Source organism: Sinocyclocheilus grahami, unplaced genomic scaffold, assembly GCF_001515645.1.
Source record: "Sinocyclocheilus grahami isolate Dianchi unplaced genomic scaffold, SAMN03320097.WGS_v1.1 scaffold5.1, whole genome shotgun sequence".
NCBI lineage: Eukaryota > Metazoa > Chordata > Actinopteri > Cypriniformes > Cyprinidae > Sinocyclocheilus > Sinocyclocheilus grahami.
Window position 1 is genome coordinate 1416228 of NW_015505184.1, and position 24838 is coordinate 1441065.

At 35.7% G+C, this 24838-nt stretch overlaps 2 protein-coding genes and 1 long non-coding RNA gene across 3 annotated transcripts; 2 read left to right on the top strand and 1 right to left on the bottom strand.

Annotated features, from left to right (window-relative positions):
• Positions 1–5504: 5504 nt before the first annotated feature.
• LOC107584136 (mannose receptor C-type 1) lies at positions 5505–20813 on the top strand. The gene is made up of 31 exons (XM_016270614.1): positions 5505–5628; positions 5708–6088; positions 7186–7362; positions 7535–7687; positions 7809–7922; positions 8214–8351; positions 10085–10264; positions 10377–10534; positions 10684–10800; positions 10918–11033; positions 11236–11384; positions 11485–11684; positions 11817–11938; positions 12256–12328; positions 12423–12576; positions 12984–13019; positions 13120–13286; positions 13436–13497; positions 13579–13679; positions 13840–13982; positions 14332–14434; positions 14670–14809; positions 14914–14958; positions 15033–15132; positions 15245–15474; positions 15823–15988; positions 17887–18042; positions 18137–18250; positions 18372–18560; positions 19295–19327; positions 19553–20813. Exons 1-31 carry the CDS (start codon positions 5526–5528, stop codon positions 19765–19767), a joined length of 4335 nt encoding a protein of 1444 aa, XP_016126100.1. The 5' UTR covers positions 5505–5525; the 3' UTR covers positions 19768–20813.
• Positions 20814–21196: 383 nt separating this feature from the next.
• LOC107584146 (uncharacterized) lies at positions 21197–21811 on the top strand. Its single transcript, XR_001609110.1, has 2 exons — positions 21197–21303; positions 21591–21811. It is a non-coding gene; the product is annotated as an uncharacterized lncRNA (long non-coding RNA).
• A 987-nt stretch (positions 21812–22798) lies between these two features.
• Positions 22799–24831, bottom strand: LOC107585867 (voltage-dependent L-type calcium channel subunit beta-4-like). Its single transcript, XM_016273040.1, has 4 exons — positions 24801–24831; positions 24596–24705; positions 24073–24224; positions 22799–22945 (listed from the first exon to the last, which is right to left on the bottom strand). Exons 2-4 carry the CDS (start codon positions 24624–24626, stop codon positions 22799–22801), a joined length of 330 nt encoding a protein of 109 aa, XP_016128526.1. The 5' UTR covers positions 24627–24705; positions 24801–24831.
• Positions 24832–24838: the final 7 nt, after the last annotated feature.

A 24838-nucleotide genomic window follows, 5' to 3' on the forward strand; every position in this document is an offset into this window, starting at 1 on the left:
ACCATCAAGTTCTTGGTCACCAGTCTAGACAAAGCCCTTCTTCATCAATTGCTCAGTTTGGCCAGGAGGCCAGCTCTAGTAAGAGTCCTGGTTGTTTCAAACTTTTTCCATTAAGGGTAACGGAGACTACATGCTTCTGTGAACCTTCAATGCAGCATAATTTTTTTTAACTCTTCCCCAGATGTGTGGCTTGACGCAATCCTGTTTCTGAGCTCTACAGGCAGTTCTTTTGACCTCAGGACTTGGTTTTCACTCTGATTTTCAGCTTTTAGACCTTTTATTGAGAAGTGTGTGTTAGACCGTTTATTGAGAGGCTAAATGAATTTGCCACAGGACTCGAAGTGTAGTACAAGCAATATGAATGCTCCTGAGCTAAATTTCAACTGTCCCAGATAATTTGAAAGCTTATGCAATGAAAAATTATTTTTTTAAATTTTTTTTATTTTTAATAAATTTGCAAAGATGTTAAAATTTTTTTTTTTTTGCTTTGCCATTTTGCCAAGGCACTGTAGGCCTATATACAAAGCAAAAATGGTAAAAGAGGAAACCCACAACCACTAGTGATGGCTGGGGAAAATTCCCAAGTTGTCATTACAGTCAAATTCACCACAGCTGTGAAAAAAACAACAACAACCAACAGTTATTTTCTATAAGGGAATGTAAAGGCAGTTTTTAAACTATTTAATGTTGCTTGTATAGGGGAAGTTGATGTCCTGCTGTGGGACGTTATTCTCATTAAAAACATTAATTAATCAAAAATATATAATTCTTGTAATACATGCACTTTTATTACCATATTAATGAAGAGAAAATATGGAATATTTAAACTTTAAAAAATGAAAACAAAATGAAGTACTGAAGATGAAATAGGTGATATAAAATAGATAAAAAAAAATATACATGCTTCCTTAATCATGCGTAACTTACTCAGTTTCTGGAATCCAATTCAGTTCACTTTTCAAGTCAATTTTGTAATTTTCATAATAAATTGAGCAACTGTGAGGTCAGACTACCCGTACACACTATCCTTTTGACATTGTGTGTGGCGGTTAAATGTATTGCACAGATCATCAATGCCAGTCAGGCAGGTTCCCCACTTCTTCTCTTACTCACTGTCCTCACCCTGCAAACTCAGCACAGAGGACATAAAAACAGATGCATTTGGAATCACTGTGTGAAGCGAGAGACGGAAATGAATGATTATGTAACTCCAGACAAAAAAGGAAGTGAAATTTGCTTTCCTTCATCAACCTTCCTTATAATTCATTAGTCAACTCCACAAATCCAAAAACATGGAACCACAAAAGCTGACTATCAGTTTGACCTTAGGTGATTAGAAAAACTGCAAAGATGGCAAAAAAACAACAAAAAAAACAGAACTGCTAATTAGAAAACCATTTCAAGGAAATGCAATTTTACACACTTGCATAGACACAATAGTGAATATTTTTTATAATTAAACGCCTTCATATTCTATTAAAATCACAAAAATGAAACCAGGGTACTGAGTTTTTTAGGACTTAATTGTTACTGACCATTATCAGCTATTTAAATTATTTTTCTATTTATATTTTATAAGTGCATATAAGACTTCATATTTTATGTTGCCATGAAGATTGGAATTGGTGTTGGGCTTTGGATTGTGCTCAGCTTCTCAAATAAGAAAACATACATCTGCAAGCAGAGAGCTGATGAGGGATCCAGCCCTGCCAACCACACCTGCCTTCAAGAATGCATGTACAGCACTTGTATCCAGGAACTTTGTGTCAAGGTAAAATCATGGAAATGTCCATAATGATATTCTTTATGATGCTCATTATACATTCATTCGTTATCAAAGCACATTTAGACGGAGATTATTTAGGCAATAACATTTGCAATCACGCTGTGCAATCCTCGAGGGCCCAGATAATCACAACCATGATATCGGCTTGGATCAAGTGGAACGGAATACCAGAGATGTTCCCTCCCAGTTCACGTGTTCTTTTGGTCACGATGTAACTACAGAAGAGTCACGTTTTAAATAGGAAAAATATTGAAACTCTGGTCATTTTCGAGCGAGATGCTAACGGTCTAATCCGTGGTGAAGCTTCACTCCAGACTGTGCATTTCAAGAACCCGCGTCATCGTGGAGCGAGAGGAAACGCACGCAAACGCTTTCGAAACTCGCTTATTGTAGCAGACAAATTGCGCTTCCGTTTGCGAAAAAATAAATAGCCTACAGCGTTTTGAGTACGAGGTAAGGTTACAGTCTAAATTAAACCTATGAAAAAACACGTGGTTAAAAAAATTAAGATAAGAAACGATAAGAATCCAGATGAGGAACGCCACAAACAAATATCATCCGATTCACGGCCAATGTCCATGATGATATTCTTTATGATGCTCATTATACATTCATTCGTTATCAAAGCACATTTAGACGGAGATTATTTAGGCAATAACATTTGCAATCACGCTGTGCAATCCTCGAGGGCCCAGATAATCACAACCATGATAATATCGGCTTGGATCAAGTGGAACGGAATACCAGAGATGTTCCCTCCCAGTTCACGTGTTCTTTTGGTCCGTGGTGAAGCTTCACTCCAGACTGTGCATTTCAAGAACCCGCGTCATCGTGGAGCGAGAGGAAACGCACGCAAACACTTTCGAAACTCGCTTATTGTAGCAGACAAATTGCGCTTCCGTTTGCGAAAAAATAAATAGCCTACAGCGTTTTGAGTATGAGGTAAGGTTACAGTCTAAATTAAACCTATGAAAAAACACGTGGTTAAAAAAATTAAGATAAGAAACGATAAGAATCCAGATGAGGAACGCCACAAACAAATATCATCCGATTCACGGCCAAATGACTTGCTCATTTAATGAATGAAACTCTGGTCATTTTCGAGCGAGATGCTAACGGTCTAATCCGTGGTGAAGCTTCACTCCAGACTGTGCATTTCAAGAACCCGCGTCATCGTGGAGCGAGAGGAAACGCACGCAAACGCTTTCGAAACTCGCTTATTGTAGCAGACAAATTGCGCTTCCGTTTGCGAAAAAATAAATAGCCTACAGCGTTTTGAGTACGAGGTAAGGTTACAGTCTAAATTAAACCTATGAAAAAACACGTGGTTAAAAAAATTAAGATAAGAAACGATAAGAATCCAGATGAGGAACGCCACAAACAAATATCATCCGATTCACGGCCAAATGACTTGCTCATTTAATGAATCAAAAAGATGATTGATTTTGAATCAAACGGTCCTCCATTTAATCCGTCATATAGGGCAGTCATACTTTCATCAGAAACACCAGTAAATCTGCAGTACAGACAGAGTCATTTGCTTTTCTAGACTAGAGGAAGGCTCGGTAAAAATCGCGTTCCGTGGGGTGCTTATAGAAGTGAGGGGGCACCTAGATGGCCGGTGTTGTGCCGAATTCTGCACCCCTGCCAGATTATGCACCCCCTCGTTGAAGTCGTTACCTGATTGCCTAATCCCAACCCCACCCCTAATCCTAACCCCTCCCCCACATCTAACCCTAAACCTACCAATACTAGGGGGTGCATAATCTGGCAGGGTGCAAATTTCGGCACTACACCGGCCCCCTCGTAGCGCGGACGTTGAGTACAGATGGATACATACAGTAAATGGTATTAATGTATATGATACATTACTGCCAGTTCTTGCAGTTCTACTCTCAGAATTGAATGGAATCATATTTTGGTTGGCATTAAAAGACACAGATGACACAGGATGAACCAAGATAATAATGATATATGATATGGCTTTTAAAGACGGCTTAATTTCTAAATCTCAAAGGTGGAAGTCAGGACTAATAGACTTGGCCTGGAAAAAGGACATGGTATGATAGCTTGGCATTATACAGTGCAAAGGATATCTGGCCTTCTAGATGTAAAGTAGGCTATAACAATGGGCCTCCTGGGTAGGTGTCATTATTATTGGTAGGGTCCTGTGTTTGTGAATTGCTCTTGTGTACAAACATTACTTACAAGTTATTAAGCATTTTACATTTATTCCAAAATTATAACTCAAGGCAGTAACAATTAAACAAAATATTTTATTTGTGAACTTATGTTCAGCTATTCTTTCTAATAGTTAACTTTTAACTATTATTCGGTTCATCAGTCATCAAAGCTCAGCAAATATTGGTCACAGACAGAAATTTACTTTAAATTTCAACAAGCTGATTTACTCACTAAAAACTCCCACAGATCATGTTTTCAGACCATTTCAAGTCTTATTTTGACGTAATAAAGTGGTTACATCTAAGTGTGTGTTCATTCAGACCATATTGGCGTTGTTTTATTGTTGTACTATTAATTTGTTCTTATCCAATATTTTGAAGATATATATATTTTATTTTTTATTTTTTGGGAGGCACCATTTCAGGAGGGTGTGTGGCTCTCCGGTAGGCCTGCAGTTAATCAGCGAGGTGTTAAGTAGGCATCTGACAACTGGTTCTCATGAGGCAGAAAAATGGTGACGTCATAACAGTGTAGTATAATAAATGTATGCAAAATGAACTGAAATTCCACCGGGTGATTGGAGACAAATGTGTAAAAAATGATTTATAATGATTTATAATTATTGAATAAAATATTTATATAATTATATATTTGTAAATATTATTCATAAAGTAACGTGGGGTCACAGACAGTAACAGTATCTAACAGTATCAGGGCAAGCATGACCTTAACATATTTTCGTTTTTACACAGGATTTCCAGGAACATGAGTACAAGGCATAACAGGAAATTGCATTCAGATCATAAATTTGTAATTCAGTTTTTTTTTGTACAGCTATTGTGGTGTATGCTGACAGGGCAGAACCATTGCTGGGAAGAGGGAATGTCTCAGTGATTCCTCAAATAACCAAACCAAAACACTTATTCACACCTAAATTCACAAAATTAAGCTGACTAAGACCATATTTTCAATCACTAAGAAGACTCCCCCTTTCAAAGAAGCTTTGTGACGTTAGTGTTTCAACAGTTTTGAAGAAAGAGACATGTGACAGGATGTGATTCTGATTGGGACAATCGGACCAGTTTAAAGGGCAGGTCTGCATGAGCAAATGTGAGACTGCAGAATCTCAGCCAAAGACAGAGGATGACACTGGAATGAATTTAGCAGCAGCACAAAATACATTTTGGATCAAGATGAAAATAATATCAGTAGTGATTCTTCTCGTATTATATCTAGCAAACTGCTTTGCACAGTCAGGTATGTCTTTTTACTTTAATCAAACTGAAAAATAAATGGCAATATTAATCATGCATCTCATTAAATTTTTGTGCTGCAGGAAACTTTCTAATATATAATGTGGATTATAACAAATGCATGACCAGCTCCCTGGAACGGCTTGCCACCTGTGACCCATACAGTAACCCACTACAGTTTCGCTGGACTTCAAAGAATCGAATTTTGAACACTTTCACAAAGAAATGCCTTGGAGTAGGAAGTAAAACAGTGGGCAAAAAACTGCAGTGGCTATCAGCCAAAGACAGAGGATGACACTGGAATGAACTTAGCAGCAGCACAAAATACATTTTGGATCAAGATGAAAATAATATCAGTAGTGATTCTTCTCGTATTATATCTAGCAAACTGCTTTGCACAGTCAGGTATGTCTTTTTACTTTAATCAAACTGAAAAATAAATGGCAATATTAATCATGCATCTCATTAAATTTTTGTGCTGCAGGAAACTTTCTAATATATAATGTGGATTATAACAAATGCATGACCAGCTCCCTGGAACGGCTTGCCACCTGTGACCCATACAGTAACCCACTACAGTTTCGCTGGACTTCAAAGAATCGAATTTTGAACACTTTCACAAAGAAATGCCTTGGAGTAGGAAGTAAAACAGTGGGCAAAAAACTGCAGTGGCTGATTTGTGAAGATGACAGTGTTCTGCAGAAGTGGGAATGCCACCGTGATACATTGCTGGGCCTAAAGAATGAGTCTCTGTACCTGGCTGTAAATGATAATGGTGTGCCAGTGATCTCTAAAGACACTGGAGCGAAGAGCAAATGGACAATTCATGGAACATTATACGGCATTTGCTCTAAGCCTTATGAAGGTATGTGTCTTAATGTGTCTATTGAATTTTTTTCTTTTCTATGCAAATGTGTGTTATTTAATCAGGGAGTAAAATACAACAGTTATTTCACTGAATAATGGTGAAATAAAACATTCATTCCCAACCTTTTTTGTCCTCATTAGTAAGTCTCTAGTATATGTTCCCCCTAACTAGTATTATGCTCATTCATTTTATTCAAATGCCCATTATTATGACTTGTAAACAAATATAAATCCAAACTGTTTGTGAAGACTCAGGTTGCTTCTCCCTTTAAGGAGACGGCTGAGCTTGTTTGTCTTTCACGAGTTTTCCAGCAGTTCAGTGGTCATTGCGTAAACAGCTTAGACTAGTTTTACAAGTTAGTCATCTGTTTTTTTCTTTAAGACTGCTCATAACTATTTTTTTTTCCCAAGTCAGTTGCATAAAAACATAGATTTGAATCTGAATAGTAAGACCGATTATTCCTTGGCTTGGGAAGTCTGAACATAGTGGTTATGTTTATGTGTAACTGGCCCCTGGATGCAATCACAAAAAAAGATTAACACTAAATTATTAAAAATAAATGACTGTGTCATCAGTTCTGTTTTACAGGCTTTAAAACAAAATCAAAACATTCCAAAGTACCATTGAAACCTGAACACATTACGTAGCTGTACATGTCCAGGTACATGTAATAGTTTATTCTGATTGGTCAATCACTGCATCCATATTTGAATATTTCCTAATATTTGCCATAATCCAAGGTAACACTATATATGAGTGATTGGATAACTCAAATACCTTTGTCACAATGGGACCCACTGTCTAGTTTCATCAGGAACTGGTTTGTTGGTATCTAATATTAATACCCTTGATACCATAGCAACTGATTTATTATATCCATTTTTGAGTGCAAAGAGATTTCCAACATTAATCAATTCAATTCCATTTAGCAGATTGTCTAATCAACCTGTGCTATTTAATATTTAACTAATATATATATTTTTTTTAATTTTATTGCAAATGTAATGTTTGTTTGCATAATCTGATAATTTCACCAGCACTACAGATCATGGTTCAAATAACTGATCTACAAATTCTTACATTTTATTTTACAGAATTGTACACCATTGGTGGGAATGCTTTTGGGCGCCCATGCCAATTTCCTTTTCTTTATGAGAAAAAATGGTATGCAGATTGTACCAAGGTTGATACACAAAATCAGCGTCTATGGTGTTCCGTTGAGACAGACTACAGTATTAATCAGCTGTGGGGCTACTGCCCAACACCTGACAGTAGGTTCATTTCCTATTCACTTTACATTTGAATTGTTACCTGCATGATCAATATTAAATCTTTGAGACTACAATTGTCACTTGTCCATCACTGAAGACTAAACAAATAAATCATATATTCTAACAATGAAACATTGGCTTGCACATATTGATGGGTAGTGATGATTTGCAGATGCTTTCTGGGCCAAACATCCTCTGACAAACGTCTATTACCAAGTGAATAGTGGGTCGGCCCTGACATGGTACCAGGCTAGAAAGAGCTGCCAGCAGCAAGGTGCAGAGCTGCTGAGTGTCTCTGAACCTCACGAACACACCTTTGTTGCAGGTACAGTCCCATCAAAAGATTCTTTGAATGGAACTGTTCATCATTTCATGCACTAATGTAATATTGATGAATGTCTAGAAATATCCAAATAATAAAACATTAAGAAAACTGCCTTATCTAGGAATTGTCCAGACGACTCAAAATACACTATGGACAGGACTCAATAAATTAGATGTAAGCGGTGGTTGGCAATGGAGCAATGGACAGCCGTTACGCTATCTGAAATGGCTCAGTGGTAAGACCGTCTTTCAACCAAATGATTCATTGAATTCATGTAGCTCAATTAGAAGAGTATAATACCAACAACACTAGTTTGATTCCCAGTGAACAAACAAACAGATACAAAGGAATGTGTACATTAATGTAAATGTAGCATGACGTGAGAGACCTTCACTATGCCTTTAGTAACCATATCCTAGATGTTTTTGGCCTGTACTGAATAACTAAATGAACAAACAAAATAAGCACTGACTAGCTAACTGAGCCTATTACTTGACTGAAATTATAATTTCTTTCTTTGTTGAAGGATACCCAACCACACAACCAGGCTACAGTTGTGGTGTCCTGAAAAATGCTTTTGGTTCTGAATGGTCAAATGAGCCTTGTTCTGAAAAACATGGATATGTCTGCCAAAGAGGCCATTCTGTTCCAACTCTTCCACCAGGTAGGCTTCCCAGTCACTCTTTGTTTCATATAGCAGTGGTTCTCAAATTGTGGAACTGGAATTAGTGAGTTAAGCAGTGTCAGGAAAGAAGAAGAAGAAGAAAAAAGAAAAACAAATAGCGTGATCTGTGTAGTGCAATTAACAAACAAATGACTCTTTTGAGTCGGATCTTTTCACCAAATCCCTCAGAGTGGTTCTCATACATGTGACTCACTTATTCAACTGCATGTCAGTGTGTTATTAACCTACTTCAATATGGACTATTAGGGCCGGCGATATACCGGTAGACACGATTAACCAGTAGAAATTTGTCAACTGGCAGAGATTTTGGACTGTTTTGATTACACGCTCACGTGACGTTGCTGTGCTACATGGTTACTAAAATTTATTGTTTGCATATGTTTCTAAGCATTGCGGTTAAAAACAAGTGATTTTAAGCCGTTGAAACGCAATCAGCAGTGAAAGAGAACTCATTTTGCTATATGCACACACTGTCAGAGAGGTGCGCGCATGTGAAGACGGTGTTCATAGAGCACAGGAGTATTGAACTGAGTTAGTTTTGCCGATTTGTAGATTTTGAACGGTTAAATACACACAAAGTATGTGTCAAAATGCCCGTCTTTGCAAGTATCTTCGTAAACAGTAATTTAGGTCTTAAGTGAAAGCAAACAGCTGCGAAAGAAAACATGTGTAACAGTATGTGACAGTGACAGTAGTCTATTCTCGCTGTCTGTCATTCATGTTAATTAAACAACAAAAGAGAGAAAATCTCACACTGCTCTTAACTAAATTAGGGTGACCATATTTAATTTTTCCAAAAAGAGGACAGTGGGTGCAGGCGGGGCGGGTGGCTGGGGTTTGGTTGGTTGGTGATTAAAGTAATGCCGAAAGCGCCCAAAGTAGCGCAATCTTAAATATCAAAACTCAAAATATGTCATTTCCATACCTAATATACATATTTTACCATCACTGTTATGCATATTTATTATAAACACAGCTAAAAAGCTTCCTACCAGTGGCTGTCCTTCATAGAACTTAACATCTAGCACAGTTTTATCATAGGTAGAATGCAAAATGTTTCAATGCAAGCATTTCAGTCAAATGTAATTTATGCAACATTTCAAACCTTTAACCCACGAAGAAAAATTAAGCCATGGCAACAGTTTAAAAGTAGCCCAATTCCATCAAAAAAAAAAAAAACCTGCATCCAACACAAGATGCAGGAGTCAGATTTGACTGATCACGGGTTGAGAGGAGAGATGGCTGACAGAACATGCTGGAGGATTTGCTGCTCAAGAGATCCTGAGTTCATTGACAAATATATGATCTTCCTTTACACAGAGTGCGCGTGATCGCGAAATCGAAAGTGAAAGTGAACAGCGAGCGCTAATTCAAAAGAGATTACATTCTCCGCTTATGGATATATATATATATATATATTTAATGTAAACGTTTGTTGTTTTAATACATTTGATTACTTTATACAATACATGTAGCATATCTTATTTGTTCTACTGTCATATTGCTTGTAATTAGTTTCTTGTTCTTTTTTTAATCGCTGTTTCACAGTTTACTTTTTTTCAAATTTAGGCTAGTATTTGTTTTTGTTTTTTGTGATATTGACACTGGTGACAAGAATTGTGAAATTTCTATGGTATCCAAAATGCTGGGATCCTCTACCATACTGTACTGTATATGGTGTTGGTAATGTGTTATCTTTGTCTTTTGGACAGTGGTGGACACTGGTTTTTGCTATAGCCCCTGGATTCCATATTCAGGCAACTGTTATCTCCTTCATCGCAATAAGAAAACATGGCTGGAGGCGCGAGACTCCTGTCTGCGGGAAGGAGGAGACCTGCTGAGTATTCTCAGCAAAGAAGAGCAAAGCTTTGTCATCACACAGCTTGGATACTGTACGTTTTGATAATTAAAAGACTTTTTAACAGTGTCGTTGTAAAAAAAAAAAGGTATAGAAGTCATCCCTATATGAGGTTGCTGGTCGATTATCTACATCTCTATTCTCAGTGAAAACAGACGAGCTGTGGATTGGTTTCAATGACCGTAAAACGCAGATGCTGTTTGAGTGGAGTGACCAGTCTAGCATCCCATTTGCCTCTTGGGAAGTGAGGGAGCCGAGCCACAGTGTTGTCTATGCAGAGGACTGCGTGTTAATGAGAGGAGAGGTAAGAACTTCATAAGTAAGAAGTAAAAAGCATTTACTAAAAACATTTTGCACATTATTTGAAAAGTCATCTTAAATTCTAGTTGCTTAGTTTTTGTCATAGCATTATGGGTTGCTGAACTGAACATTTGCGTAATGTTTCTAATTTAGGAGGGAAAGTGGGCAGATGATATTTGTGAAAATAAGAATGGATTCATCTGTAAGAAGAAGGCCAGCTCTAAAGCCTCGAATAATGACACAGCTGTCACAAGCCTGGGATGCAAAACAGTATGTATTGTATGATTAGAAAATGGCCTAAAATTGTAGAATTATGTCTTCTAGTTATGTTCTTGGTCATCAGGTGGTGAAATGTATACACTGACAGCTGTCTTATTTTTTGAGAAGGGTTGGACCAGGTATGGGTACTACTGCTACATGGCAGGATCTGAGACTAAGACCTTTGAAGAAGCAAAGCAGATGTGTGCAAAAGCTGATTCTCAATTGGTTGATATTTCATCCAGGTCAGATCATTTCTTCAGTTACATGCTTTCTGTCCTTTCTACATCTGACAATGAATTCTTAATACATTGACTAAAATCTTGAAGCAATTGAAAAAAACTTTTCAAAATGTATGTGTAAAATATTTCATATTTAAAAGCTATGAACAGCTTTCAGTGTTATTTTCTTCCTTTTCAAAAGACTTCATCTGTTTTTCCCCATTAGAGTAGAAAATGCATTCCTTGTTAGTCTAGTTGGAGCTCGACCAGAGAAGTACTTCTGGATTGGATTGTCAAATCAGAGGGATCTGCACACTTTTGAATGGACCAACACTAAGGAAGTCTCATATACTCATTTCAACGCTGGGATGCCAGGTAATGTACTCAATGTCAATGAAATGATTATGTTTCTGATTGCTCATAATTACAGTATTACATTTTAGAAAATCTATTTTTTTTGTCTTTAAAAAATTAGGAAGAAAACAAGGCTGTGTTGCCATGACGACTGGACTTGTTGCTGGGCTTTGGGATGTGCTCAGCTGCTCAAATAAGGAAAAATACATCTGCAAGCAGAAAGCCGATGGACTAGTTACAACTCCAGCCCCACCAACCACACCTGCTTTGGCCTGTCCCGAAGACTGGACGCCACTTTTGTCTAGAGACTTCTGTGTCAAGGTAAAACAGGCTTTTTAAGTTATTTTCATGTTGAATTTTGCCTAAATGTGATATTTAAACAAAATAAAAGACTAGCATACACATTTCCTAGCATGTTATAAAATCAGAAAGACTGATTTCTCTTTCTGGCAGCATTTTAATGTACCTATGAGCCAAATGAAGACTTGGGATGAAGCTCTTGACTTCTGCCGAGAGCTTGGTGGGGATCTCCTGAGTATCCATCATGAGGCTGATATTCCTTGGAAACAAGGAGGGTAATATCTATCATTCCTTTTGCATAATGATAGCTGATGAATGTCCAGCTAATGGAAAAACTTGTTTAACATGATCAATAGCCGACATGTATTTCAGTCAGGTGACACTGACCATCAGCGGTCATAATTCACAATAATTACCCATAATTAAATCTTCATACACTTGCATATATGTCAATGAATATTATATCTGTCTTAGTGTTTTTCTTGTGTTTTTGTATTCCATGGGGAATGAGAAGAAAAGTCACGTGACTGAAAATGATTAATTCATAAATTAATGATAAATAAATAAATAAACTATGTGATTTTACTTTTAGAGTGAATCCAGCATGGATTGGTTACAGAATGTACGATCCCGCTGTGGGTTTTGTTTGGAGTGATGGTTCTTCGGTGAGTTCACAAAGAATTTGTTAACAGACAAAAAATGCTAAATAGAATTCACATTTAATGTCATTTTGGTTTTTCAAAATCTACTCTCTTTCAGTCATCCTATCAAAGCTGGACTAGTGATGAACCAAACAATTTGAACAACATTGAAAATTGTGTTGAAATGATCATTTCAATTTGGGACAATGATGGAGCATGGAATGACATTAACTGTCAAGACAGAAAGGACTGGTACTGTCAGATACGAAAAGGTACAACATGTCAATCTGGCAAAAGTCTAATTCTATCATCACTCAATTGAAAAGAAAATTTGGTCACACTTTATTTTAAGGTCCAATTCTCGCTATTAACAAATATCCATTAACTATGACTTTTGCCTCAATAAACTCCTAATTTGCTTATTATTAATAGTTAGTAAGGTAGTTGTTAAGTTAAGGTATTGGGTAGGATCAGGGATGTAGAATATGGTCATGCAGAATATGTGCTTTATAAGTAGCCTACTAATAAACAGCTAATATGTTAATAATAGGCATGCTAATATGCAACAAGTTAATAGTGAGAATTGGTCAATATAGCTACTAAAGTGTCACGGAAAATTCTATAATATTAAATTTTTTAATTAAATACATGACAGCTAACTGCTATGCTTTGTCTTTAGGAAAGATACCAAAGGAAGTAAATATTACAGATCCAGGTAAGTCTTAAACTTGCACAAACGTTTTTGTTTGTTTTTGTCACACTGACGGGGTAAATGAGGAACTCAATTGCCAAACATTTATTTATTTTTATTTAAGTTTATAATGAAACAGAGGATGGCTGGATTCAATTCAAAGGTAGCCAGTACTATGCGTCTCAGTACTCAGCACTTTCTATGCACGACGCTCGGACATTCTGTAAGAAATCACATGGCAATCTTGTGGTTATCAATGATGAGGACGAGCGGGTGTTTCTTTGGCATCAGGTATGAGGGCTGAGTTACATTTTCTAGCAGCATATTTGTGGTGCATGTATAACACAATATGTATCTTTGTATCATTTGTTATTTTGAAAATGTTTTCTATGTAATTTACTGACTGACTGTAGTGTTGGGCTTTTTTTTCTGTGTTGCAGGCTAAAAATTCGCACAATGATTTTATCATTGGTTTGACAGTTGATCTGGATGGGACTTACCAGTAGGTTTAAATAATGCAAGCAGCACTCTATGTTCCCTTGCAAAAGAACAAATAAGCAAATAATTTTTTTTCATCTATAAGGTGGATAGATGGGTCCCCAGTAGTGTTTCAAGCTTGGGAAACAAATCAGCCTGCTTTTAAAAACAGTGAGGAAAGATGTGTGAAGATGACCACATCTCAAGGTACAGCATATCTTCTTAATAATATATATGTGTCTATAATTAGTGGAATGTGTTATTGACCACTGATAAATTTGGTGCAGAATGGTTATGATGTATGATCAAATCACTGTTGATACATTTGATAAATTACATTAAACAAAACATATTTTGACTGTTACAGGACTCTGGGAAACTATTAACTGTGGTGATGAATATAATTTTTTTTGTAAGCGAAGTCAGTCACCTCCAGTGAATGCCACGGTGACCCCTTCACAAGAGCCAAAAGGAGGCTGTGCTCCTGAGTGGAAAAGCTTCAAAGGAAAAGTAATTATAAACATTTTAAAATGATAAAAAATATAATAATTATAATGTGTTATAATAAAAATGATACCTTGAAGTTTTACATTTAGACATTTTTGCAGTTTATGTAGCTTTTGTCAGTATATTTAAACAGTTCTGCACCAGATTGCTCTATAGCTCAATGAAATTAAAATGTTTCACAGCAAAATCAGATCTCACACAGAATAAAGCTGTGCTTATTACAAAAAAAAAAGTTTTTGCACTGCTGTAATAGATTTTCCAATGCAACATTTGTGAAATTGTTTCATGATCTGCATCTGTAATTCATTTTTAGAAGAAAATAAATAATGGTCATTTATATAACACACTATAGTGCTACAACATGAAAGAAGACATGAAAACATGGACTGAAGCGAGAGAATACTGCAGAGAGCTTGGTGGAGATCTGGCATCAATTATGAGTAGACAACAACAAGGTAAAAGCTTTGTTAATTAATGAATTAGACAAGAGATTTCAATGCTACTCAAAATTATGTTAAAAAATACAAATGTTCTCTGAAAATGTAGAATTATTATCTTTTGCATAGATTAAAATGGGACCTTTTTCTAAAATATAGAACTGCTGTATCTTGATTAGAAAGATGTATTTATTTAGTTTACTGTACACTTTGACTTGATCATTATCATACACTGCATTTTTGTTTGCTGCAGCCTTTTTAAGCACATTGATTAGAGACAAAACCACAGACTTCTGGATTGGATTCAGTAATTTGGCAAGCGGGGGGTTCAAGTGGACAGATGGGAGTACAGTTACATTCACCGAGTGGGCCAAAGGAGAACCTCAAACCTATGTATGTAAACCTGCTTAATAAAATCCACACTTAACCTGAAGATGTTTCAGTATAACTATGGACTTTTTTATAGTTATTTATTAAAACATTTTCCCCACTCACAGTGGCATTCATTCTATTGGACAAAATTTCACTCTTCGGATGAACAGGTACTGAGACAAACTGAGATTATAACTGGATAGTATTATTTTTAGTGATAATAGAGTGTTTGTTTTTCAAACAGGAATGTGTTTTTATGGACAAAACGTCAAGCTCTGTCTTTGGCAAGTGGGTGGCAACTGACTGTAATTCGACTCGCGGTTTTATCTGCAGTCGTGATGTTGGTGAGTTTAACTGAACACTGTGGACTTGCAGAGAGATTGTACTGTAGATATCTTGCAGGCTTTTACTGTTCTTCATATTTTGCTTCCATTGTGTCATTTTTTACATGTTCAGATCCTGGTATTGCCCCAGTGCCTACTGAAGTTCCTAAAACCTTTGTCAATCTCGGAAATTCATCTTTCAAAGTGATTCAAGAGAATCTAACGTGGAGTGAGGCAAACCGTCGCTGTGAGGCAGAAGGGGCTCATTTGGCCAGCATTCGGGATTTGATAACACAGGCTTACCTTGAGTTGCAGGTCTATAGGTCCAAACAGCCCATGTGGATTGGTCTCAGCAGTGCACAGGTAATGCACCAGAGTGAGAAAGGGAAAATCATGGCATTGCAATTAATAGGAATATTCAGCCAAAATGGGAATGTCATCCTTATGAGTTTCTTTGTGCTGTGGAACACAAGAGCAGATGTTTGACAGAATATACAGGCTGCTCATTGCCATACAATGAACGTGAATGATTAATCACGTTTAATGACAAAATGGCGTTTTACTTTGAGCATTATCTGGAAAATATAAATGTTATGGAGTGTGTTTTTCTAAATTAGTCTTTTAAAAATGAACTTTGTATATCCTACTCTTCTGTGTGTGATATGTTGATGATGACTCATAATCTACAAATTGTATATTTGGATCTGACAGACACATGGATATTTTCTATGGGCAAATAACTGGCCCATGAATATGGAGAAATGGGCACCTTCTGAACCACGGCCCAGCCGCCCTTGTGCATACATGGACATGGATGGAGAATGGAAAACAACTCTCTGCAATCAAACCTACTACAGTGTCTGTGAGAAAACAACAGGTGAGATACAAGTGTGTGTGTGTGTGTGTGTGTGTGTAAAATACAGCAAATAATTATGGATACATTATTATCAAATTATTTAGACTTTTAGAATGCATTAGAAAGCTTATTATCTATTAAATCCTGTACACAAAGGTTTCGGTATGTGTCACCCGCCACTTGTCATGAATAAAGGAAGTCAAATAGTATTTGGGTGTCTTTAAACGAGAAGCCAAAATTCCCTTGATCTTTTGACATATAAGAGGTCATTGTACTATAAAAACACCCTGTAAGTTTCAGAACTTTCTCGTTAGTCTAAAAACAGCGTATGTTGAAGCCAGTCTGCCAAAATGACAGGTTGTGGAATGTGCCACTTAATTACGTAATAGTGTGGCTAAACACGACCTCTGCAGAAAAAGATCAATGCCTCCTTCTACATTGCTGCCCGTTTAGCCCTGCCCACCGATTGGCACATGTAAAGACGGCTCCAAAGGCAACAAGATGCTGTGCAGTGCCAAGCTGTGGAAAAACAGTCTTTGCATTGCCTTCCTTCTGATCCCAACATTAGGAAAGAGTGGATGAACTTTATTTCCAATTAAGTTCCAAACCGCGTCAAGAACTTGGTCCATTGTTCACTTCTTTTTACTACGGATTCGTTTACAAACAAGGCACAATACGACGTAGGATTTTAAAAAAAAAAATGAAACTGAAAGGCGATACTGTTCCTGACTATACTGGATCCAACAGTAATGTCGCAACACACAAGTGTTAGTAACTGTTTTTATTACATGGTCACTATTGCTTTATCTGTTAAACAGATTGTTTGATGTGAGTATTTATGCGTTTTTTGACCGAAATTACTGCAGCGTCCATCTGTGAAAGGCTGTCAAACAAAGGCTGTCAAACATACACAACTGTTAGCCAATCATAGCAGTGGGCGTTTACTTCTGAGTCTATAATCAGCCACATCTATTCAAACAGCGTTCTGATGAGGGGGTTAAAAACAGGACATGAAATAGCCTATTACTTCTAAATTATGATGTTTTTGATGCAAAAATTATAAACATTTTTAAGCACTATTATAAACACAATTAAACATTATAAGTGGAGCTCATAGAACAGTACAAAATAAAAAAACAAAGGCAGTTCATGACCTCTTTAATTGTTTTCAAACCGTTGGTCATACCGTTGGTCACGCAGACAGAAGTGAAACAAATTGGTTGAGTGAATGATTCTGTTACTCACCCAGAAAGTGTTTTTGAATGGAATTGCTGAATCAATGATTCCATATCTTGTTTATAATGACACTTAATCATAGCAGTGGGCATTTACTTCTGAGTCTATAATCAGCCACATCTATTCAAACAGTGTTCTGATGAGGGGGTTAAAAACAGGACATGAAATAGCCTATTACTTCTAAATTATGATGTTTTTGATGCAAAAATTATAAACATTTTTAAGCACTATTATAAACACTATTAAACATTATAAGTGGAGCTCATAGAACAGTACAAAATAAAAAAACAAAGGCAGTTCATGACCTCTTTAATTGTTTTCAAACCGTTGGTCATACCGTTGGTCACGCAGACAGAAGTGAAACAAATTGGTTGAGTGAATGATTCTGTTACTCACCCAGAAAGTGTTTTTGAATGGATTTGCTGAATCAATGATTCCATATCTTGTTTATAATGACACTTTTTGCCACCTACTGGCATATCAATGTAATCTGAAGAAAGAGTCAGTAAAAATGGCAGTCTGTCTTATACATGCAAACACACACAAGCGTTGTGATACAAACAGGTAAAAGCCTCAATACACCGTTTTTGAAATGACACACATCCAATCATATTCCACACTGAATGGATAATACTTCTTGAATCAGCTTGGTAAACACTATTGCCATGCGATGTTCTCAACAGACATTCCCCCAACCGTTCCAGCACAGCACCCTGGGCACTGCCCACATGAAGATGATGACAATCCAGTGAGGTGGATACCTTTCAAAGACAGCTGCTATGCTTTTGTGACGGACATGCAATCATGGAGCAGAGCAGTTAGACTCTGTATGACATGGGGTAAGGATATAAATGGATTTAAAAATCTGTTTACTCAATTACATGACAGGTGCAAAGAACAAAAGAGTAAGAAAGTTTGCACTTCGGTTTTCAGGTGCATCTCTTGTCAGCATTAAGGATGAAGGGGAACAGAAGTTTATAGAGAACAACATCATGCTCCTTGAAAGTTACAAAGACTTTTGGATTGGGCTTTTCCAAACCCAGAAAAGTAATACACCAAATATACACTTTTCCAGTGGCCCCGAGTTTTCACATGAATAGTGAATGAACTCATGAGCCTAAAAGAGTTGGTTATATATGAACTCACCCTGGGTTATCTAACTACACAGGTCACTGGTTATGGTCAGACAATACCGTGGTAGATTACACTAACTGGGCAGCTGTGACCGATTATGAAGATGACTATCAAGACCATTATTGGAATAATGACTGCGCATTAATCTCTACCAAAACTAAAAAATGGAAAAAACAGCATTGTGATTACTCAATCTTATCATTTATCTGCAAAACTGCCAAAGGTACGTATTGTGAAATTTCAAAATAGCATTTTTAGTGACATTTTGTAACATAGGGGAAAGCGGAATTAGTAGTTGTCAGGGAAACAGAGGATTGTGTCTTAACTAATGTTTTGAGTAAAATGTCCAACAGCATGATTACATCTTTTATAAGCTTTTTATATTATTTTAAAAGCTTTTATTTTAGCAGTACTTATCTATGCTGGTTTCAAACACCTAATTCAAATCTTGTGAACTCAGTCATCCAAATTAAAATGACTATGCAGTAAATTATTTGTGCAGTGACTCGTAGGTGGCCACAGTTGTTTCAGCATTTTGCTGTTTAAATCTTCCTGAAAAGGCATTAAATACCCTATGATATATTTTAAATACAAGTATGTTGTGGAAGATGTCATTTTTACTTTAAACATTTGTATTCATGAAAATATATTCTTGTCAAATAACAGAAGGGCCACATATTGTGAGAATTTACCCTATATTCAAAAATAGATTTTAGGGTAGACAAAAAAAAAAATCTACTCACTGAAGTAAAGCTTGTGACAAATAACACCAAAAATAATTTCGGACCTGATCGATAGATATGCTTAATATGAATGTTTAGAGTAAAGGGGAAATAAAACACCAACATTACATGATCAATCTATTTTGTCTATAACATTTTATAGACAGATGTTATAACATTCCTTGTTTAAAAAAGACCAGATTTTTTTTAATTCAGTTTTTTTCTTCTTCTGCAGTAATAAGTCCTACCATTAAGGACCCACAAGAAGGTAGTATTATGACTTATTTTTAAGGACTTTACTTACACTTTTTTTTGTCAAGACATATTAAAAAATCTAATTTAATGTCAAGAAAAAGCAACCTCTCTACTTTAAAATGGACTGATTCCTAAATGTGCATATGTAATATAATAAAACTGCATTTTGATGTAATGTGTATATCAGTTTCACACTAGATAGTTTCTCTTAATACTTTTATCTCTTATTTCTTCACAGGTCCTGAACCTTCCAAGGTCAATACGGGTTTGGCTGTGTTCTTGAGTATTGCAGTGATTGGCATACTGGGAGCTCTAGCTTTCATGTACTACAGAAATTCAAAAAGACGGTTATTGCCTACATTTGAAAATCCCATGTATAATAACAGAGATGCTGCTTATTCATATAGTAAAGATAACAAATCATTGATTGGCAACATTGAGATCGCTGAATAGAACAGTGTTTTATAATGTCCAATTACTTGTATATATGTAAGAGATGGTCAGGCGGTTATTATCTTAAAATAATAATAATAAAAAAAAAACAATGACAGGGCTCATCAGGTTTATTTTGCGATAATGGCTGTACGTTATCCTGCTTATTACATGGCTACTCACCAAATATTGATTTGGGTAGAACATATTTTATGTTAGAAGAAACGTAGCTATGTAGAAGACAGTTGTTAATTATAAGTTCAGCACTCATTATGCCAAAAATATCTAACTGCAGAATGGTGTAAATGAGCAGTAAGAATTAAATATTCCAAAGAATCATCCAGAATCACTGATTTAATATGCCATTGCCATTGCTCTGTATAGGTTTTTTTTAAGGGTTTTCAGACTGTCTTTGAGTTTTTAAAAAGTTTGTGAATAAGTTGAATAAGAACTGTCTCTAAATAAATATTTACACTGATATATCCGTTTTTGAGCAAACCACCAATTACACACCAACTGTGCAGTGCAAATTAGTTTAAGCATGGAAAAATTGTCATCTTTCAGGGTGCAGTGCCAAAAAAACCAGGATAAAATGACGTATAAAGGTCAGCTGACATGGCACCATTTGCAGTGTTAGGACAGTGTTGGACCACAATTTAACTTTTCCATTTTCAGTTTCAGACAATGTTATGCTCTCTTTGAGTTCAGTGGCAATTTCAACCATAAGGAAATTATTGTTTTTCCTGAAACACATTCAAATATAGAAGTGTGTTAAATAAACTTTTTTGTTGTTTTCAGAACTGTACTGATTTTATATTTATACTGAATCTGTGCTCAAAAAAGTCCTTCATAATATTTGCAATGTTACAATAAGGTCCTATTAGTAAATGCATAAACAGATAAAATAAAAGCGATAAAACTTTCACATTATTAAAATCAAAAGCTGAAATGAACATGAACAAAAAGTAAATGCTTTAGAAGCATTTTTCATTGTTAATGTTAATGAATGTAGTTAACTAATGTTAACAAATTCAAGTGTTACTATAATACATAGTGAGGTGAATGCACAATAAGAGCCACATGCAGAAAAACAATGCACGAAAACATCAAATGGTAAATCGTACATGTGCATTATTTGTTTAGGAGAACATTTCAAAGACAATTTACAGTCAGACCAACTGAATAATCAACCTACAAATGTCTTGTTGTTTCTGTGTTTTAAACTAGCATAACAGAAAATATTTTAACATCCAAAATATCCACCTTATTTTTTTTTTAGCATTTTTATGTAAATGTGCAAGACTTCTAATTCATTAGGCGAGATAACTAAAACTAAAAAGTGTAATAAAATGATTGAAAACAAATTTCTTTGAAATACAAATCAGCGCATTTATGATTTTGATCAATTAAAATATGATAACAAACACCAGTTTGCAATATCAAGCAGCATAACAGATTCTTATGTTAAAAATAAGGTGGAAAAAATTCATAAAAAATAACTAGACTAGACTGTCATTGTTTGAATGTTGGTAAAAAACAGACCTTCCAATCCTTGAGGTGAAGCATTTTTATGTAAATGTGCAAGACTTCTGATTCATTAGGCGAGATAACTAAAACTAAAAAGTGTAATAAAATTATTGAAAACAAATTTCTTTGAAATACAAATCAGCGCATTTATGATTTTGATCAATTAAAATGATATGATAACAAACATCAGTTTGCAATATCAAGCAGCATAACCGATTCTTATGTTAAAAATAAGGTGGAAAAAATTCATAAAAAATAACTAGACTAGACTGTCATTGTTTGAATGTTGGTAAAAAACAGACCTTCCAATCCTTGAGGTGAAAAGCCCAAGTGAGAATTCTTTAGTTTGCCAATATTTCATGCAGCCAATAGCAGCACAATGTGAATGCATAATTAACCCATTTAATCCCAATTTTTTCTCAGACATGAAAATATCAAAATGATGATTTCTGTGTGGCTAGTCCCGTATTATATTCTTAATATTTTCATATCTACCACTAGTGTTGGCAGCATGTTCTACAAAAGGCCAACTGAAAAAAAAATAAAAAATCCCATGTCAGTGAAAAGCATACTTGAGATGAAAAATTATATATGAAGTGTGAGGAAAAAGAAAATGGGATGTAATTTCCAATCTAACTATGTCAAATTATGTGAAAAAAGTGTGAAACTATTACTTGTGTGTATTTAGGATACATACAACGATAGCAAGACATTAGACTTAAAATGAGACAAGACAAAATGAGTCATTATTCCAAAAAGAAAAAAAGAAATTACATTGCCATTTCCACCACAGAACACTATTAAGCACAATGGATTAGAAATAAGGGCCATGTTAAAAGGATGCCATCAAAGAGGTTCAAAATTTGGGTGTTCATATTGATTTTCTAAAGAAACTGACTCTGAGTTTATCAGAGGTAATATATCAAGCGCATAACAAGGTGATATTTTGTATGATGATTAATTGACCACTACACATTAAAACGTTAATAACCAATCCGCATGAAAATAGAGCTTATCAAGAAAACTTCCAATTCATTCCTATAGGACATTGTGTAAAGTTGGGGGAATAGTTCACCCAAAAATGAGAATTTGCTGACAGTTTTGTTTAGAACTGTTAGGTATGGTTTTCGCTTGTAAACGTTGCATATCTGTGCATATTTCTCTCCTGATTCAGATGAGACAACTGAATCAGATTTTAGCTGGAAGCAATGGTTTGATGTTAAAATTGTCTTGATGGATTTGTTTATTACAAACAGGGAGCGTTTCGCTTCTCAAGACATTCATTTACGGACTGGAGATGTGTGGATTACTTGTGGATTTTTGTGATGTTTTTATTAGCTGTTTGAGCTCTCATTCTGATGGCAGGGGATCCAGTGGTGAGAAAGTGATGTAATGCTAAGATTGTCCAAATCTTCTCCAAACCCAAACAAACAATTTTGAATGGCCCGAGTAAATTTTCTGCAAATTTTGGGGTGAACAATTCCTTTTCTCTTTCTAAACTATTTTTTAGAAGGGTCTCCTGCAATCATATGGAAAACATTTTAATGTCTTTAGCATTTACAGAGGGAACACTTACATTGGGACACTGGGCCAGTTTGTCTGCGGCCACCATCTGAACATTCAAATGTTTAGTCTGAGATTTGCCCCTGGTCTTTATCAATCTTGTCAGAACCTGAACAGCAGATGAAAAGAGGAAGGAAAAAGGGACAGGAATGATGAGTGTGAGGCATATGGGGTAAAAGAACAGTGGATGTTAGGTCACGCTGGGTCACAAGAGAAAGGTTAGTGTTTTTGTACAACCGGTCTTCTCTCAAACTTGCGTTTCCTATGTAAATGTAATGGCTGCACATTCAAAAAGCTTTTGGACAATGAATGAAACCATGCATTGTGTAGCCTAGTGACAGACAGATAGATCTTATTCATATGACAGATATTTATCATTTTGAATGATATTGAGTGCACTTTAAAAGACATTTGCAGTTATCAGAAAAGTGACAAGTTTATCAAACAAGTTGATATAGTACCACATCAGATACTGCTGTACTGACAGAATAAACATGTTTCTGCCTCCTAGTGGCTGAAGTAATTTTTTTATACCATCTATTAGCTTACACCATAAAGTCAATGGAATACTTGAACATACTAGCAAATAATACTTTTAATATTTTGCAGACTAGGGAAATGACATAGAGCAGCTGGAACTGGTTAACATAATGAATGAAAGCTAAATTAATTTCTTTCTGATGACTAAACAGCTATTTAACGGATGACTAAGTATTGAACATTATTTAATTCCTAAGTGTTGAACATAATCCTCCACACTTAAAAAGTCCTGTTTTGGAATAAACAAATTTGGAATTACAAAACAAACATTTAACTCACCCAAATCATTCTAATTGATCAAAAGTCACAGAGTAAAGACATTTAAAATGTTACAAAAAATTATATTTCATATAAATGCATCTTCTGAACATTATATTCATCAAAGAATCCATAAAAATGCATCATGGTTTCCACAAAAAACGGTTTACAATAACTGTTTTCAACATTTTGATTTTTCTTGAGCACCAAATCAGCATATCAGTGATTTCTAAAGGATCTTGTTACACTGAAGAATGGAGTAATGGCTGTTGAAAATTCAACAGCCATGTTTGGGTGAGCATAAGAGACTTTTTTAAAACAATAAAAAAACCTTACTATCCACAAATTTTCAACGGTAATGTATAATCAGTTTGTTTCATCAGTAAACAAATGACTATTGAAAAAATGTTTGCGAGTTCTGTGAACACAGTTTCTGACCTTGGGTGATGAAATCTTGACATACACCAAGATCGGGGCCAAGGAGGTCTTGCTGAGTTGGAGAGGATGGTTAATGGTGTCGGCATCCAGAACTACAAGCTGTAGACTGCGTGCTAACTCAAAAATCCTCTCAACCTCTCCTTGGATTTGGGCTGTAGAGGCAGATTAAGAAATAAATGAGACTAGTCAACCTAAAATCCTTATATGACATCTTCAAAAACATTATTCTATCTAAGTACAAATCTGCTGAAGTGTAGCCAAAAGCACTTCAAATGTAATGGGAAGCATTTTATGTCAGATTCCTCTATTATACATAAGATTAGAAGAACATCAAAAATGATCAAGAAAAAAAGCTTTTTGCACTATTTCATGAAGTATATATATATTTTCTAGACTCTCTCTGATTCTGAACCAAAGTTTATTATTTAATATCTGAAGCCAATACATTTAGAATATATTATGTAATTTGTACAGAATGGCATACAGACAGACAAACATTAAGAAATGGACAAGAAGTGATTACCTAAACTGGAGCGGTTGTTGGAGCGATCCATTATGGCGTGCTTGCTGGGGTTGTTGAGGATCGATCGCTTGGCAAGTGCAATATCTGCTGTCACCCGGGTGATAGTAATTCTAGCAATGGATTTACATATTAGCAAAGTCACAACACTCTGTTTGACTACACACATTTCTTCTTTTGTAATGAGTCAACAGTCCGTGGGCCATACCTTCCTTCAAATCTGTGTTTTAAAAAATCAAAGAGAGC

What these genes read in the sequence shown, in the direction of transcription:
- LOC107584136 (XM_016270614.1), top strand. Translation starts at nt 5,526, where the DNA reads ATGAACTTAGCAGCAGCACAAAATACATTTTGGATCAAGATGAAAATA. An exon ending in CAAGCCTGGGATGCAAAACA is followed by an intron (nt 10,801 to 10,917) that starts GTATGTATTGTA and finishes TTTTTTGAGAAG; the next exon opens with GGTTGGACCAGGTATGGGTA. An exon ending in CTAGAGACTTCTGTGTCAAG is followed by an intron (nt 11,685 to 11,816) that starts GTAAAACAGGCT and finishes TCTTTCTGGCAG; the next exon opens with CATTTTAATGTACCTATGAG.
- LOC107585867 (XM_016273040.1), bottom strand. Translation starts at nt 24,626, where the DNA reads ATGGATCGCTCCAACAACCGCTCCAGTTTAG. An exon ending in CAACAACCGCTCCAGTTTAG is followed by an intron (nt 24,225 to 24,595) that starts GTAATCACTTCT and finishes CTGCCTCTACAG; the next exon opens with CCCAAATCCAAGGAGAGGTT. An exon ending in TCAAGATTTCATCACCCAAG is followed by an intron (nt 22,946 to 24,072) that starts GTCAGAAACTGT and finishes TCTGCTGTTCAG; the next exon opens with GTTCTGACAAGATTGATAAA.